Consider the following 13,196-nt stretch of genomic DNA (forward strand, 5'->3'; position numbering starts at 1 on the left):
AAGACTTTTTCGGAAGAAAAACAATTTGTTATGTTCCCCTTCTTCCTAGGAGATGTTAATGTAACAAAAATGTCTTTTAAATGAAATATAGATCATGAAAGGGAGCGCATCTCATAGTTACTGTCTCTTTCTAGAAACATTCAGCTTGGTTTTGACTGGAAGTTCTGCCATGAAAATGTGTCCTGCAGAATGGGCATTTTGCCCCTACTTTTAAGGCTGCAAAACCAGCCTTTAATTGAAGTTGCATCCCACTTAAACTTTCTGGAATTTTGGGACACAAAAGGTTTGCTTCTTGTTATCCGTGGGAATAAACTTCAGTGGTGGGCAATTACAACTAGTACTAAAGATCAGGAGAAACCAAGACTTGACAAAAAGCCCATATGTGGGGAAGGGAAAGGGGGCAGGGAGACATAGGGAGAGAGGAATTAATTTTAATTCATAAAACATCTATTAACAAGTCCTTGGTGTAAAGGGCAGCAACAAAAATCTAAAAGGGGGCCCAAGATAAAAAAAAAATCTTATATCAAGAGATAGAGGTTCTACTGATTATTTTTTCTTCTTCTTAATATTTTTCTCTCATAACAGCATCATCTTTGAACCTTGCCTGTTAGTTGCACAAAAAAGTTCTTTTTTGAGATAAGCATCTACACAGGTGGGATGGTATATTTGCATATACACATATTTTAAATACAGCTCTGAACAGATTATCTGGGGGGAGCTGCAGACTGAAAAGTGACATTATTGCTGCAAAGAACTGGTTGGTGTCTGGCACCATATGCCCAGGGCTTCTGGTGATTTTTAGGATTCATTTGGCCAGACTGAAGGAAACAGTTTGTTAGGAAGAGTCCTGTGCTGAGTATGACTAAAGGGGGTTCAGGGCTAGTACCAGAAATGGTACTTCTTAAACAAACAAACAAAAAATATGGTGTTTTGCCTGTAGTCATCACCAAGGTAAATCCCTGTAGGCACAGGGGCAGTGTAATTCTATTACATTATATGTTACATGTAAGTTGTGTAAGTCTGTGTCTGTCGCATACACTTACATACCTACAGATAGTTTCATACCCACAAATCTATCAACCTGTTACATCGTTGCATCTTAACAAAAGAATAGATTGATACTTAATGAAAGAGTACATGTTCTCTTTCAAATTGAATACTTAAAATCTGAAATTCTTGTATAGCGGCTTCCATGTAAAAGAAATGTGGTCAGATCAGTGCATAATCACATACTCACTCACTTTTGGGCCCTGTCTTGCTTCTGGACAGTGTAAGTGTACATGTGTTGCGTGTATTTTTCCTGAGTTTGAATCTTAGGTGGTAAGTTAAAGTATATTTTTGGTCTGCCTCATTTCTCCTCAACATCTGTTCACTTCTCATGAATTTTTTTTCTACGTAAGTTTTAGCTTATGACTCCTGTGCTGGTTTAAAACTCAGAGGGAAAACTGATGCCCCCTTTTCCCCCTGCTCCTTCTGATAATGGAGGAAACTAGGAAAGATTATAAGTTACAATTTACTGAAAAATCTCAATAACCACAACAATACCGATCTCTTCTCTGTGCTGACCAGCGACAGGACATGAGGGAACGGCCTGAAGTTGTGTCAGGGGAGGTTTAGGTTGGATATTAGAAAAATATATTCCCCCAGAGGGTGGTTGGGTACTGAACAGGCTCCCCAGGGCAGTGGGCACAGCACCAAGGCTGCCAGCATTCAAGAAGCATTTGGATGATACTCCTAGGCACAGGGTGTGACTCTTGGGGATGGTCCTGTGCAGGGCTGAGGGTTGGACTTGACGATCCCTTCCAACTTAGCATATTCTGTGATTTTGTGACTGAATTCCTCTTTAAGCTCAGTTTTCACTTAAAAATCAGAAAAGGCCCATGAGCCTACTGGGGTAATTTTTGCTTTCTGGAAAGTTACAGAACTATGTGTCTTTTCCCTGATTCTTCATACAGAATCACTAAGGTTGGAAAAGACCTCTAAGATCATCAAGTCCATTAGCTTCTTCTTTCTGTTTTTTTAATACTTGCATTCTTTGTGAGACCTTCAAGTGTGCATCTTGGGCTTCTTTTCCCATCATGGATTTTGAGGGTGAAGAGTCAAACACTGTTGCCAGTTTACAGAATCTGTGTTATAACTTCCCCCCCCCAAATGAAAAATAACTCATAGTTCAGAACTAACATACTGGGTATTCTGTAACTTCAGTGTTTATTTCAGGGTGTTCTTCTGAAATGCTGCTTGCAGAGCCTTTTCAAGCTGACTTAATGAGAAAAAAATGTGTCAACTTGACCCTGCGTATATCCTCCCTTAGCTTTGGAGAGCATTGCTTCTGCCCTGAATTCGAGCGCGAGGCAGGGGTGTTGATTCAGTGCTACTGATGAACTGAATCTCTTAACCTTTTCTGTTTGTTTGTTTTCTGTATAGATGTCCACACTGAAGCAGTACAAGCAGCACTTGCAAAATACAAGGAGAGGAAGATGCCTATGCCCTCGAAGAGACGCTCTGTCCTGGTGCACTCTTCGGTAGAGACGTACACGCCCCCAGGTACCTGTTGTCTGAACACAGAGACTTAACAGAGCTGCCTGGAGAAGCTGTGGCGGCCCCATCCCTGAAGTGTTGGACAGGGCTTGGAGCAACCTGGTGTAGTGGAAGGTGTCCCTGCCCATGGCAGGGAGTGGAACGAGATGATCTTGTAGGTTCTGTCCAACCCAAACCATCTGGGGATGGTCCACCTTGCCTGCTGAACTCAGTAGCAAAATATAAAGAGCAAATGTTTGTTGCTATGTTGTTAGTAGGTTGCACTAAACTTCTTCTATATTCACATCTGTGTTTCCTGAGAGTCAGGTCTTGGTTGGATTCGTGCTTTGATGTTTTTCCTCACAGTTTTTAGTGTCTCACCTAGAGATACTGTATCTGCTGAAGGTCCACATGAAGGAAGTCAGGGTGAGCAGGTGACCTTTATGCATTACGTATGTTCTCTTACATCATATCTCACTTGGAGAAGATAATCTTAGCAAGCTGTCAGAGCTGGAAATACCTCATTTCATGTTGCAGAAGATTATTTTTTTAAAAGTTGAAGAAAATGCCAGAGCGTTAAGTTGCTGCTTTAATTGCAGAGCGCTCATCAGATGGTTTCAACTGTGAGCAATTTGAAACGGTCAGAAAATCATATGCTGTGATTGTTCAGACTGTTTAGGGCAGAAGACTTCCTTTAATTTTTAAGGGGAAAAAATAATCTTCCTGTTGTCTCACAATGAATTCTCTAGAGGTTAAGAAAATCTTTCTCCGTATAGCATGCTGTGCTAGCAAGCCAAGTGGTTTGGGGCCAGTGTCTTGTATACAGAGAGGAATTTCCTAAGCTCTTTAGTTCTGGGGATGTTCTCTTGTCTTTTGTAATGTGACCCAGGAGCAGAAGCACACTGACCTCTGCTGCCCTTCTCCATCATTTCTGGTTCTTACCCGTCTTTAAAAAAGGAGGTCTGGTGTGCTGCCCTCCTGCTTCCTGAGCTGTATTTCTTCTTTCTGTTCTTTCCATTTAAAGGAAATTTCAGGCTTTTTTTGCTAGTCTCACAATTTAGTATTATTGATTTTGTGGGTTCTCCAGGGATTTCATAAGTTAAAAATAATAATCTTCTGTACTGTATATGGCCTTTATGACCATAATGTTTTTGCCTGGAAGATATGTTAAGTATCTTAATTAAAGTATCTTTTAAGAATGACTGTTAAAAAAAAAGTTGAGATGCTGTGGGGACAGTGTTCGGTTCTGTGGTAAAAGCTGGCTTGCACACCTGTGCAGGGGCATGGCAGGTGGGGCATCCCAAATAATACCAGCCTGTCACAGACCCATCTGCACAAGCCCAGAGGAGCACCAGGAATAGCAGCAGGCAGGACCCCAAGTTCAGGACTCGGAGAAGGGTCACCCTGTCCAGGCTCTCCTGGGGCTGTTCCTGCAGAGCCTCAGCCCTCCTGGCCAGGTGTGAAACCTGTCAAGACCAGTCAGCAGTAGAGCACCTTTTGGACTGAGGGGGATGTGTGGAGGGGTGTGGGATGTGGGGCAAAAGTATTTTGGAGCTGCATGAGACTTGTTACGGGATGTTTAGGTGAGGAAGCACAGATGGGGAAAGGGGTAGACTTCGGGAGGAACAAGTACAGGGGAAAAAAGCAGGGCAAGGGGATGAAAAGGGCTGGTGATGTGTAAGTGGTACATGTGCCTGGCCATGCCCCCACACCTGACCCTGCAGTGTGTGTGTGCCTGTCTGACCTTCATGCTTCAGCCAGAGCATCTGTGAGTAAAGTGTCTCTGGGATCTGTTGAATTCTTTCTTAGAGAGGGGCACTTTTTATGAGATCCCTTAATCTCTGTAAGAGAATGGACCACTGGATGAGTTCTGTATCCTGGGAAATCAGGACATTCAAAAATATTCTGGGGACTTGCTTCAGCTACATAAAATCATAAAAATATGTGTCTTTTTATGGGCCTGCCTTTATTTGCAAAATTAGCTCAGCAAGAAGGATCTGAAGTTGCAAACAACCTAAATAGTGCTGAGCATCTAGTCTTGAGCCATTAACCCTCTACCTGAAATCCTTGTATTGGCAGGAGTTAATGCAGTTAAAACCATGCTTTGGTATTAATAACTGAAATTTTGTTACAAACAGCTACCATCAGGTAGCAGGAAGGAAGCATTGGATTCATGTTCTTTATACTGAGAGGGGTGAGGCCCTGGCACAGGTTGCCCAGAGAAGCTGTGGCTGCCCTGGAGGTGTTCAAGGCCAGGTTGTACAGGGCTTGGAGCAACTTAGTCTAATGGAAGGTGTCCCTGCCCATGGCAGAGGGTTGGAATGAGATGGTCTTGAGGGTCCCTTCCACCTCAAACCACCCTGTGAATCTGTGATTCTAGGCACAGTATTAAATTCAAACACAGCTCCTAACTGGCAGTAATGGAACTGCTTTCATCAGTCATCCTTCCAAAAATTTTAACATACTTTTGGTGTTGTTCTGTTGAGTCTCTGATCACTCCCACATGGATTTCCTGTGATCAGAACTCGAGCAAGTTCTGAGCCTTGATGCAAGTCTGGCTCAAGGGTGGTGGCTTCTCTGTCTTGGGTCAGCTCCCAGCCAGGAAGAGCTGGAAGCCAAGGATGTGGTATTATGTCACCACACACCACAGATTAACCCCTGCAACTGCCACAGGGCTACTACTGGTGTGACCTTGCTGTTTCTCGGTGTAATTATGTTTTGATATTACAATGCTTTTACTGTAATCCTTCGTTTTTATATGCAGTTAATATTGTATGTTTAAAGGGTTTGAGGTTTTTTTCCCCTCCACTCATGTAAGACACCTGAAAGCTTAGAAATATTAGTGAGACTTCATTAGCCTTGGATCTGGGTAAGGAGATATTGTCAGAGTGTGTATTCTGTGAGAAAACTGCTTTTCCTGTAGTTTAATTTTTTTCCTCCGAAGTGATTTTAGTTTGTAAACGTGGTGGTTTGGTTTGGTTTTTTTTTTTTTTTTCCAATCCTTGGCTGTTTGTAATCCTGTCTTGTTCCATATTCCTGTAATTGTTTATTTTTGCGTTCTGTCTGAAAGAAAGGGAAGGTTGCAAGCACTGGGGGACAGGTTTGGTTGTTCTCCAGGAGCAAATGGAGTCAGCTGCCAAAAGCTCCAAACATGGCAGCAGACCAGAAACATCACACAAGGCGTGGACCCAGGGATGGGGATGCACCACAGCTGTATCTCAGAGATCAGTTGTTTGGGTATTTTCATTGAAAATTGTCGTGCTTGGTGAGGGAGGTCAAATAATGAGAGATCTACTGTTTTAACTTTGAAAATGCCCGTTAGCTTCTTATGAAATGGTTTCTGGTTTTTTTGTGGGTTTAGGCTGTTAAAGAGCAATTGTTCTGAAGCTATTGGAAATGCACATATTCTTGAAAAGCAGAAAATTAAACAGCTGGTAACTGAAATACATTACCCAAGATGAGAAGTAGTTTTTAATATGGCTTCAAAGATTTATGTGGAATTGTATCTAGCTGAATGATTGTGTTCAGAGGATTAAAAACATAGCCAAAATTAAGGTTGCAGAATTCCTGATGTAACCCAGCCCAGATTTCCAAGTATGGAAGGGACTGTTAGAGTATAGTAACAGACACCTTATCTTATATAAAACATATAAAGGATCGAGTTCTTAAAATGCAGCAGTCTCTTTAGGAGGACAAGATTTCTTTCTGTAATAAGAGTTTCTATATTTCACTCAAAATCAACAGGGATGTGTTTGCTTGATATTTAGAATGACCTTTTTATTTGTTGTTGGATGGATAATGAATATGGAAAGAAAACTTCAAAGGGAAACTTCTGGAAAGTTGTAAATAACTGAATGGTAATTAAATTAGGAGCCCTTTGTCAGACTTCTAACAGCAACAAAAATGCATCTAGGCTGAAAAGATGCTTTACTAAGCATTTCTATGTAGTGCTCATTAATACCAGTTTATGTGGTTAAAATTCGTGCTTTCTAATTACTCTTTCGTTGAACTTTAGAGCACTGCGCTTTTTTTACTAGTTAGTTCTCAAAATAATTTGTCAGAAGAATCGAAAAGTGAATAATTCCCCCCAAAGAAATAAAAAAGGAAATACCCAACAAGAAATGTAATGGGATTTATTCAGGTGGGATGAGATAAAATTTACCTGTTCAGAACAGAAATATTTTTTCGGTGGAGTAGGGGTGGAATGGGATGGGATGGGATGCACACTGAAAGTGGTTGGTGTGTGCAGTAGGTGCTGGAGGGAGAAGGCTTGTTTGACTCTTATGTCATTCCAAATACTGGAGGTAACTGAGACTTTGCTTCAAGTGTGTTGTAGCTCTCGTTTGCACAAGTTGTTGCGTTAACCCTCAAAAGGGCAAGGAGCAGGATTTGTGTATGTGAATGTATCCCCCTTGCTTTGATACATTGCATCTCGTGTGCAGCACATGAGAACACTGCGCGGAGAACATGGAACGTGGCGAAGCTCCATGTTCCCTTGTGTTGGGTCATTGCCACGTTACATGCCTGTCGTGGTTATTTTGATCACAGACACATCGTCAGCATCAGAAGATGAGGGCTCGTTACGGCGGCAAGGGCGGATCAGCTCCACTCCGTTCCAGAGCCATTCCAACGTAGAGCCCTGGCTTAACCGGGTCATTCAGGGCTCCTCCACCTCATCCTCTGCATCTTCCACCTCATCTCATCCTGGAGGGAAACCTGCTGCTTCCAATACCGCTCCTGCCACCGCTGCTGCCACTGTGCTTGCAGATCTCATGGCACACACCCAGATAGGTCAGTAAACCTGCCTGTGTGGTTGGAATAAAATCAGATTTCAAGTCCCAAAGCAGGGCTAAACACAGAGGTCTTCACCAGGAGATACCTGTAAATAGCCTTAAAATGTGCAATTCACAGACCAGGTATGTATGACGTATATGTATTTAATATAACCCAAACCAGTTGTTCATGAGATCTGAACATGCATTCTTCTTGGTAAAATGCTTGATTTACCAAGAAATCAACGTTCAGTTTTACTATTCCAAGGCAGAATGTCAAAGGAATGCTGTTTTTGGTGCATGCTTTCCAGTCTGCATGTATTTACCCTAAACAATGTCAGGTTGTGTATTTCAGACGTGATTCAATTGGTAAACACCCAAAAGATTGGAAAAGCACCCAGAATCTTTGGGAAATCACAAAATCAGAGGTACTGATTGCTAGGGAAATTTTTCCTGTTTGTAGAAAACACCCCTTAAAGAAACCTAAATTTTCACATTCCCGTTTCCAAGCTTATTTATAATGAGAAATTTACAATGTTGTTTGACATTGGTGGATGAAAGTAAGATGGAATACCTCAGCACTTCGCTTTGAACCGTTCTGGATTTCACATTATGGATTAATAGGAATCACGTTTAACTCCTTAAAATTACAAAACTTTCCTTGCTTAACTGGATTGATGAAATTCTTAATATAGCTGTAAAAACTTGCAAGATACAGAAAATGTAACACAGCATCCTGTTATGTCTGATGCCTCGGGCTGGATAAATACACATCAAATTTCACAACCAGCTTCCTAAGACCTTTCCATTAGGACTGTTTAATTAACAACATTGTATGCAAAATCAATGCCTTGTTAAGAGTTCGGAGTCCAGCATTTAAGCAGCTGAATGTTGAACTGTATTCAGGTTTGAAATTTCATTAGTGGGAAATAAATAAACAATTATGTGTCAGGAAGGAAGCTCAGGGATCATTAAGAGCTAGTCTACTAAAAGTGTTCATAAAGGTAAAATTTCCAGTGCCTTTGACAAAAAAATAGATGCCCTGCTGCATAAGAAAAGTCTTCCTCATTTCTAGAATGCTTGCCATGTTCCATCGGTTTTCATTCCTAGCTTGGTAACATTCATGCATGGCCAATATCAGTTCAGTTGGGACATTTTTCCTGTGTGTTTGTAGTCTTCCTTGCTCACAAAAATATGAAAACTCAGTTCTTACACTGCAGACTTTTCTGATTCTTGATAAATACTCACTTTCCAAAAGGGGCTTTGATTTGTCCTGGAGCATAGAAGAAGAATTAATTTATTTTTTCAGATAGTGTGCTGACATCAGCAATCTAAAAGGCATCTTGCATATTTTAATTACCCTGCCCTACTGAAATATTCTGTGTTTTGGTTGTGTACTGAATAGCTATTCACAATTTTGACATGCTGGAGAATTTAAATTTAGCAGCTTGTTCCCTTGCAGTTCATCCTCTCCAGCCTGCATTTTTAATGGTGAGCGCAGACTTAAGTCCCCAGGCAGTAAACTGCAGGGTGGAAGTGCAGGGTTACAGTATTTAATGGAGTCAAATAGGAATGTGCATTATTTTTAAGCTGTTTGTCTTTCACTTACAGCAGCAAGGACAACATCTACATGTTGTTTAGGGGACTTTTTTTTTCCTTTTAGTTTAATTTTTTTTTTTTAAATTAATAAGGCTGGTAGTATGTCTTGGTTTTTTCCAAGGTCACCATCCCACCTGTGGAGTATTTCCCACCTTAGCTGTTAGAGTAACTGGAAATATGGATTATCATGGCTTTTAATTCTCTGTCATATCTCATATGTTCTTTCTTGCATTTATCTCTGTCTTCTCATCACTAACGGAAAGGTCCTTCAGTCTGAATCCGATTAACTTTTTTCCTTTAGTCACAAGTCTGCAAACCCTTTTTTTTGTGACTTCTCACCACTTCTCTTTTCCTGTGTGCCACACTGTCTCTGGATTATGCAGACTAATTACATGGGGTCTCATGGGCATTTATTAATAAAATGCCCAAATAATTAATTAGGTTAATGTGATTTTTATCTGAGCATAAATCCACACATAAATCCATACAGAAGGCATTCTCTGTCCATAGACAGATGTTGCTAGTCACTGCAGGGTTTGTCAGGTGAGAAGTGGGGACTTGAGGACTGATACTGCAGCATGGGAACCAGGAACACTTGGCTCTGTGGCCTTGTCCCTGGTTAAGTTGTGTGCTGGAGGAAGTCTGTGGTTTGGGAATTTGGAAAAGCTAGGGGGAAAAAAACCCAAACAAACCAAAAAGCAACTCCAGAAGTGTGTAGAACAAAGAGCATTTCAACTGTATGTATGGGCTCTCTATAGGTCCTGTACTGTGGTTATCCAGGTCAGCTTTACACACAGCTGTCACCCTTGTGGTTACTGGTTGCAGGGCATTTCTCTGAGGGATGAAGTGACACTTTGTCCTTTGTGTTCCTTACCCTCATGAGAGGAATTTGGGGTTCTTGCTTAGTGATCTCTGCAATGCAAATATTGGCATTGCAGTGAGGTCCATTGGAAAGGATGGGAATGGAGTTAAATTTTTCTCCTGGCAATCCCTCTAGAGCTTCTTAGAGCTGGACTGGTGGTGTGTGCATCAGCTCTGGAAATCTGGGACCAGTGCTGTGACCACTCACTATTCTAGTGCTAATCACTGCCTCGGAGTGGGAGATAATGTATGTATTCCACAGCACTGTCTGGATCTCCCTGTGCCTGGAGTTCTGGCAGGATTTGTGACATGCTGTGGTGCTCCAAGGGCTATGCTTGCAGAGGCAGCTCCTCCAGCCTTGGGCAGCAGGGTATTCTCCAGCTCTTCCCTACTGCATTCCTGTTTTTACTCATCAGGATTCTGAATATTTCAGGCCTCCGATTCTTGCTGTCTGTCGTTCAAACACGTCTCGCGAGTACTGCCATTTCCTAACCTGTTCCATTCAAAGCCATTCCATAATCTAGGTTACAGTTTTGGAGTGATGAAAACAACTTTTTTCATGGGCAGTTAGTGATAGGACAGGGGGGAATGGTTTTACAATAAAAAAGAAGAGAGATTTAGATTAAATATTAGGAAGGAATTCTTCCCTGTGAGGATGGTGAGGCCCTGGCACAGGTTGCTCAGGGAAGCTGTGGATGCCCCATCCCAGGAAGTGTTCAGGGTCAGGTTGGATGGAGCTTGGAGCAACCTGGGCTAGTGGAAGGTGTCCCTGCCCATGGCAGAGCTTGGAATGAGATGAGCTTTAAGGTCTCTTCCAACCCAAAGCAGCCTGTGATTCTGTGACATTCCCTAAGCATTTCTCTACACCCAGGAAACAGGGCACAGCTCCAAGCAGAGCAGGCTTTTGCCTCCAGGTTGTTATAAGGCGGTTCTCAAGCCCCTGTGAGTCTGTGAGGATTTGGGAAATGCCCTGCTGTAGGAAGCAACTTCAACTATATTATTTCTTAAGCCTGCCTGATGAGCTCCTTTATCTGTCTTGCATTTCTCCAGAGAACCACTCTGCACCCCCAGACGTGACCACTGGCCTGGTGGAACACCTGTACCACGAGCGCCCACAGGTAGCGTCGGTGCGAGGAGTGCCCAGAGGCTACAACAGCAGCATTTTGGAAACTGCAGATGGTGATTGCATTATAAACCTCCTACCTTTCCACCTATGTCTCTTTATATATATATATATATATATGTGTATATATATATGTTTGCATATTTGTCTTATTGCCTCAGAGCTTTAAATTTTGATAAATATCAAAACACCTACTTATTTACATTTTATTTAAAATAAATCTATCGCATATGAAAATGAAGATCAGCATTCAGCAAGGTTTTGTGTTGTGACTGTTTTTACATAAATTTTAAAATATTGAAAGATTCACTTATATTTTTCCCAAGTCTTCTGACCCTGTCAGAATGGAATGAAAGTTAAGATGTAGTAAATACCCAGACTCCTGGAGTAAAGAGCATTCCTCACATTTCTGTTGGAATCTCATGAAGGGGTCAGTGGTTTGAAAAGCTAAAATAAAGTGTGAGGTGTCTGCATCAATCAATTAGCAAAGGGAACAGCACTGTTTGAAAACAAATAAAGCTGTTTTCTTCCAAACAAGGTACTCATCCTGAATGACTTTTCCACCTGAAAGCTGTATGTTTGTTAATATATGGCAAATAATAAATCTTTTCCATTTGGCAGGTGTCCCAGTGAATAGCAGAGTGTCCTCTAAAATTCAGCAGCTGCTAAATACCTTGAAAAGACCAAAGCGCCCACCTTTGAAAGAATTTTTTGTGGATGATTTTGAAGAACTGCTAGAAGGTTAATTTTCTTTCAGATACGCTTTTTACTCTTTGTGCAAGACTGAACTGTTACTTCTTAGCAAGTGTTGGTTTCTTGTTCTCTTCCCAATGGAAAAGAAATCATGGTAGAATTGTTACAGTGAAGAGAGAAAGGTCACATTATCACAAATGAAAGATAATCTTCAAATCAGCCTTCCTACTCAGTTGTGACATTCCTGAGCCACTGCCACTAGATTCCCTCTACTACTGGTTTGATGTTTTCAGATATGAGATTATTGTGATTCTAGTCTTCTGCTGAAGTTTCTTCAGACAGGGTTGGGTGGACTTCCATTGAGGTGCATGTAATTGTGCAGAGCATCACTTGGAACCATTGATTTTACTTACTGCCTAGATTGAGGGTTAGCTAACTCCAACTAGGACTTTGGTTTGCTAACTAAGATCAAGATACTTTACTTTCTGGAGCAGCTTGGAGCAGGATTTTAACAGAAGGCCTTTATTTACAAATATATTGTTACAGAAGCATAGTGTCATTTTGCATCACCTGTTGAGAATTCAGTGCAATAAAAATCAATCCCCAGACGTTGCTGGAGCCATTATCTCTGATAACCCACCTTGACTCGGTGGAGGCTTTCATTGAAATAGATTGGAGACCAAGCAGCAGAAAATAGCAGCTTTCCAAAGCAGAGAGAAGTGAAACTAGACATTCAGATTCTGGTCCTTTTATAATGTGGAATCAGAACCCTGAAGTGATGGTCATTATTTTTTTGGGAAGCCAGCAGATGATTAGCATAGCATTGTCATAAAGCAGAGAAGTAATGATAACTGTGAGGAAGAGGAAGAATGGTTCATGGAACAGTCTGTGAAGTGTAACTTGCACGTTCTGTAAGGATTGACATTTGCCATTTACTGTGCTCTGTTTTAGTGCAACAGCCTGACCCAAATCAACCAAAGCCTGAAGGAAATCAAATGAATGTACTTAAAGGGGAACCCTTAGGAGTTGTGACCAACTGGCCACCCTCCCTTCTGGCTGCCCTGCAGCGCTGGGGAACCACCCAGCCCAAAGCCCCATGTCTGACGGCGTTGGACACCACTGGGAAAGCCATTTATACCCTTACCTATGGTACGTGTTGGCACTGACTGTGAGGAGGAGTTAGGGGTTCCTGGTGGAATAACAGTTTGCTTTACCTCAGATGGACTGCCCATGCTCATGACAGAGGAGGTTTGAGGTTGCTATTGGAATGCGAATTATTAATTCACTGTATGCGAAAAATGCTTTTAAAAAAGTCAAGGCAGGGAAAAAGTTTATGGTATTGATTCTTTCCAAGTGGCTATTTTTAAATCTCAAAAGAATTGGTGGGGGGGGGGTTTGGTAAAAGAACACTAAAACCAGAACACTGGTGTAAACTGGGAGGAAGAAACAGATGACTAATAATGCACTCTTCAGAATCCTAGAAGAGACATTCTGTTTTAGCATCTTCTTGCACATCCTTATAGAGAAGACTCGTACTTCAGGAGCATATTCAGAATGTTATGGAGGGAAGTGGAACTTGCCTGTATAAATGAACTTAGAAGTATTATAGTAACTTGCATTTTTTTGGGACG

The 13,196-nt window shown here is 41.5% G+C and overlaps 1 protein-coding gene across 6 annotated transcripts in view; it reads left to right on the plus strand.

Moving 5' to 3' along the window:
• DIP2A (disco interacting protein 2 homolog A) overlaps positions 1-13,196 on the plus strand; it is an 82,782-nt gene that overhangs the window by 37,045 nt on the left and 32,541 nt on the right. For 4 of the 6 annotated variants that reach the window (XR_005563559.1, XR_005563560.1, XM_027751987.2 and 1 more), the window contains exons 4-8: positions 2,425-2,544; positions 7,066-7,308; positions 10,800-10,928; positions 11,494-11,613; positions 12,517-12,714. Coding sequence is in view for 4 of the 6 variants with exons in the window: in XM_027751987.2 (XP_027607788.1) it covers positions 2,425-2,544; positions 7,066-7,308; positions 10,800-10,928; positions 11,494-11,613; positions 12,517-12,714 (810 nt within the window). In the remaining 2 variants the exon portion in view is untranslated. The remainder of the gene's footprint in view (positions 1-2,424; positions 2,545-7,065; positions 7,309-10,799; positions 10,929-11,493; positions 11,614-12,516; positions 12,715-13,196) is intronic. The other 2 variants (XM_027751990.2, XM_027751992.2) reach the window with 1 other exon arrangement.

This window comes from Pipra filicauda, unplaced genomic scaffold (genome assembly GCF_003945595.2).
Source record: "Pipra filicauda isolate LSUMZ 115617 unplaced genomic scaffold, ASM394559v2 scaffold21_size4447388_pilon, whole genome shotgun sequence".
Taxonomy (NCBI): Eukaryota; Metazoa; Chordata; class Aves; order Passeriformes; family Pipridae; genus Pipra; species Pipra filicauda.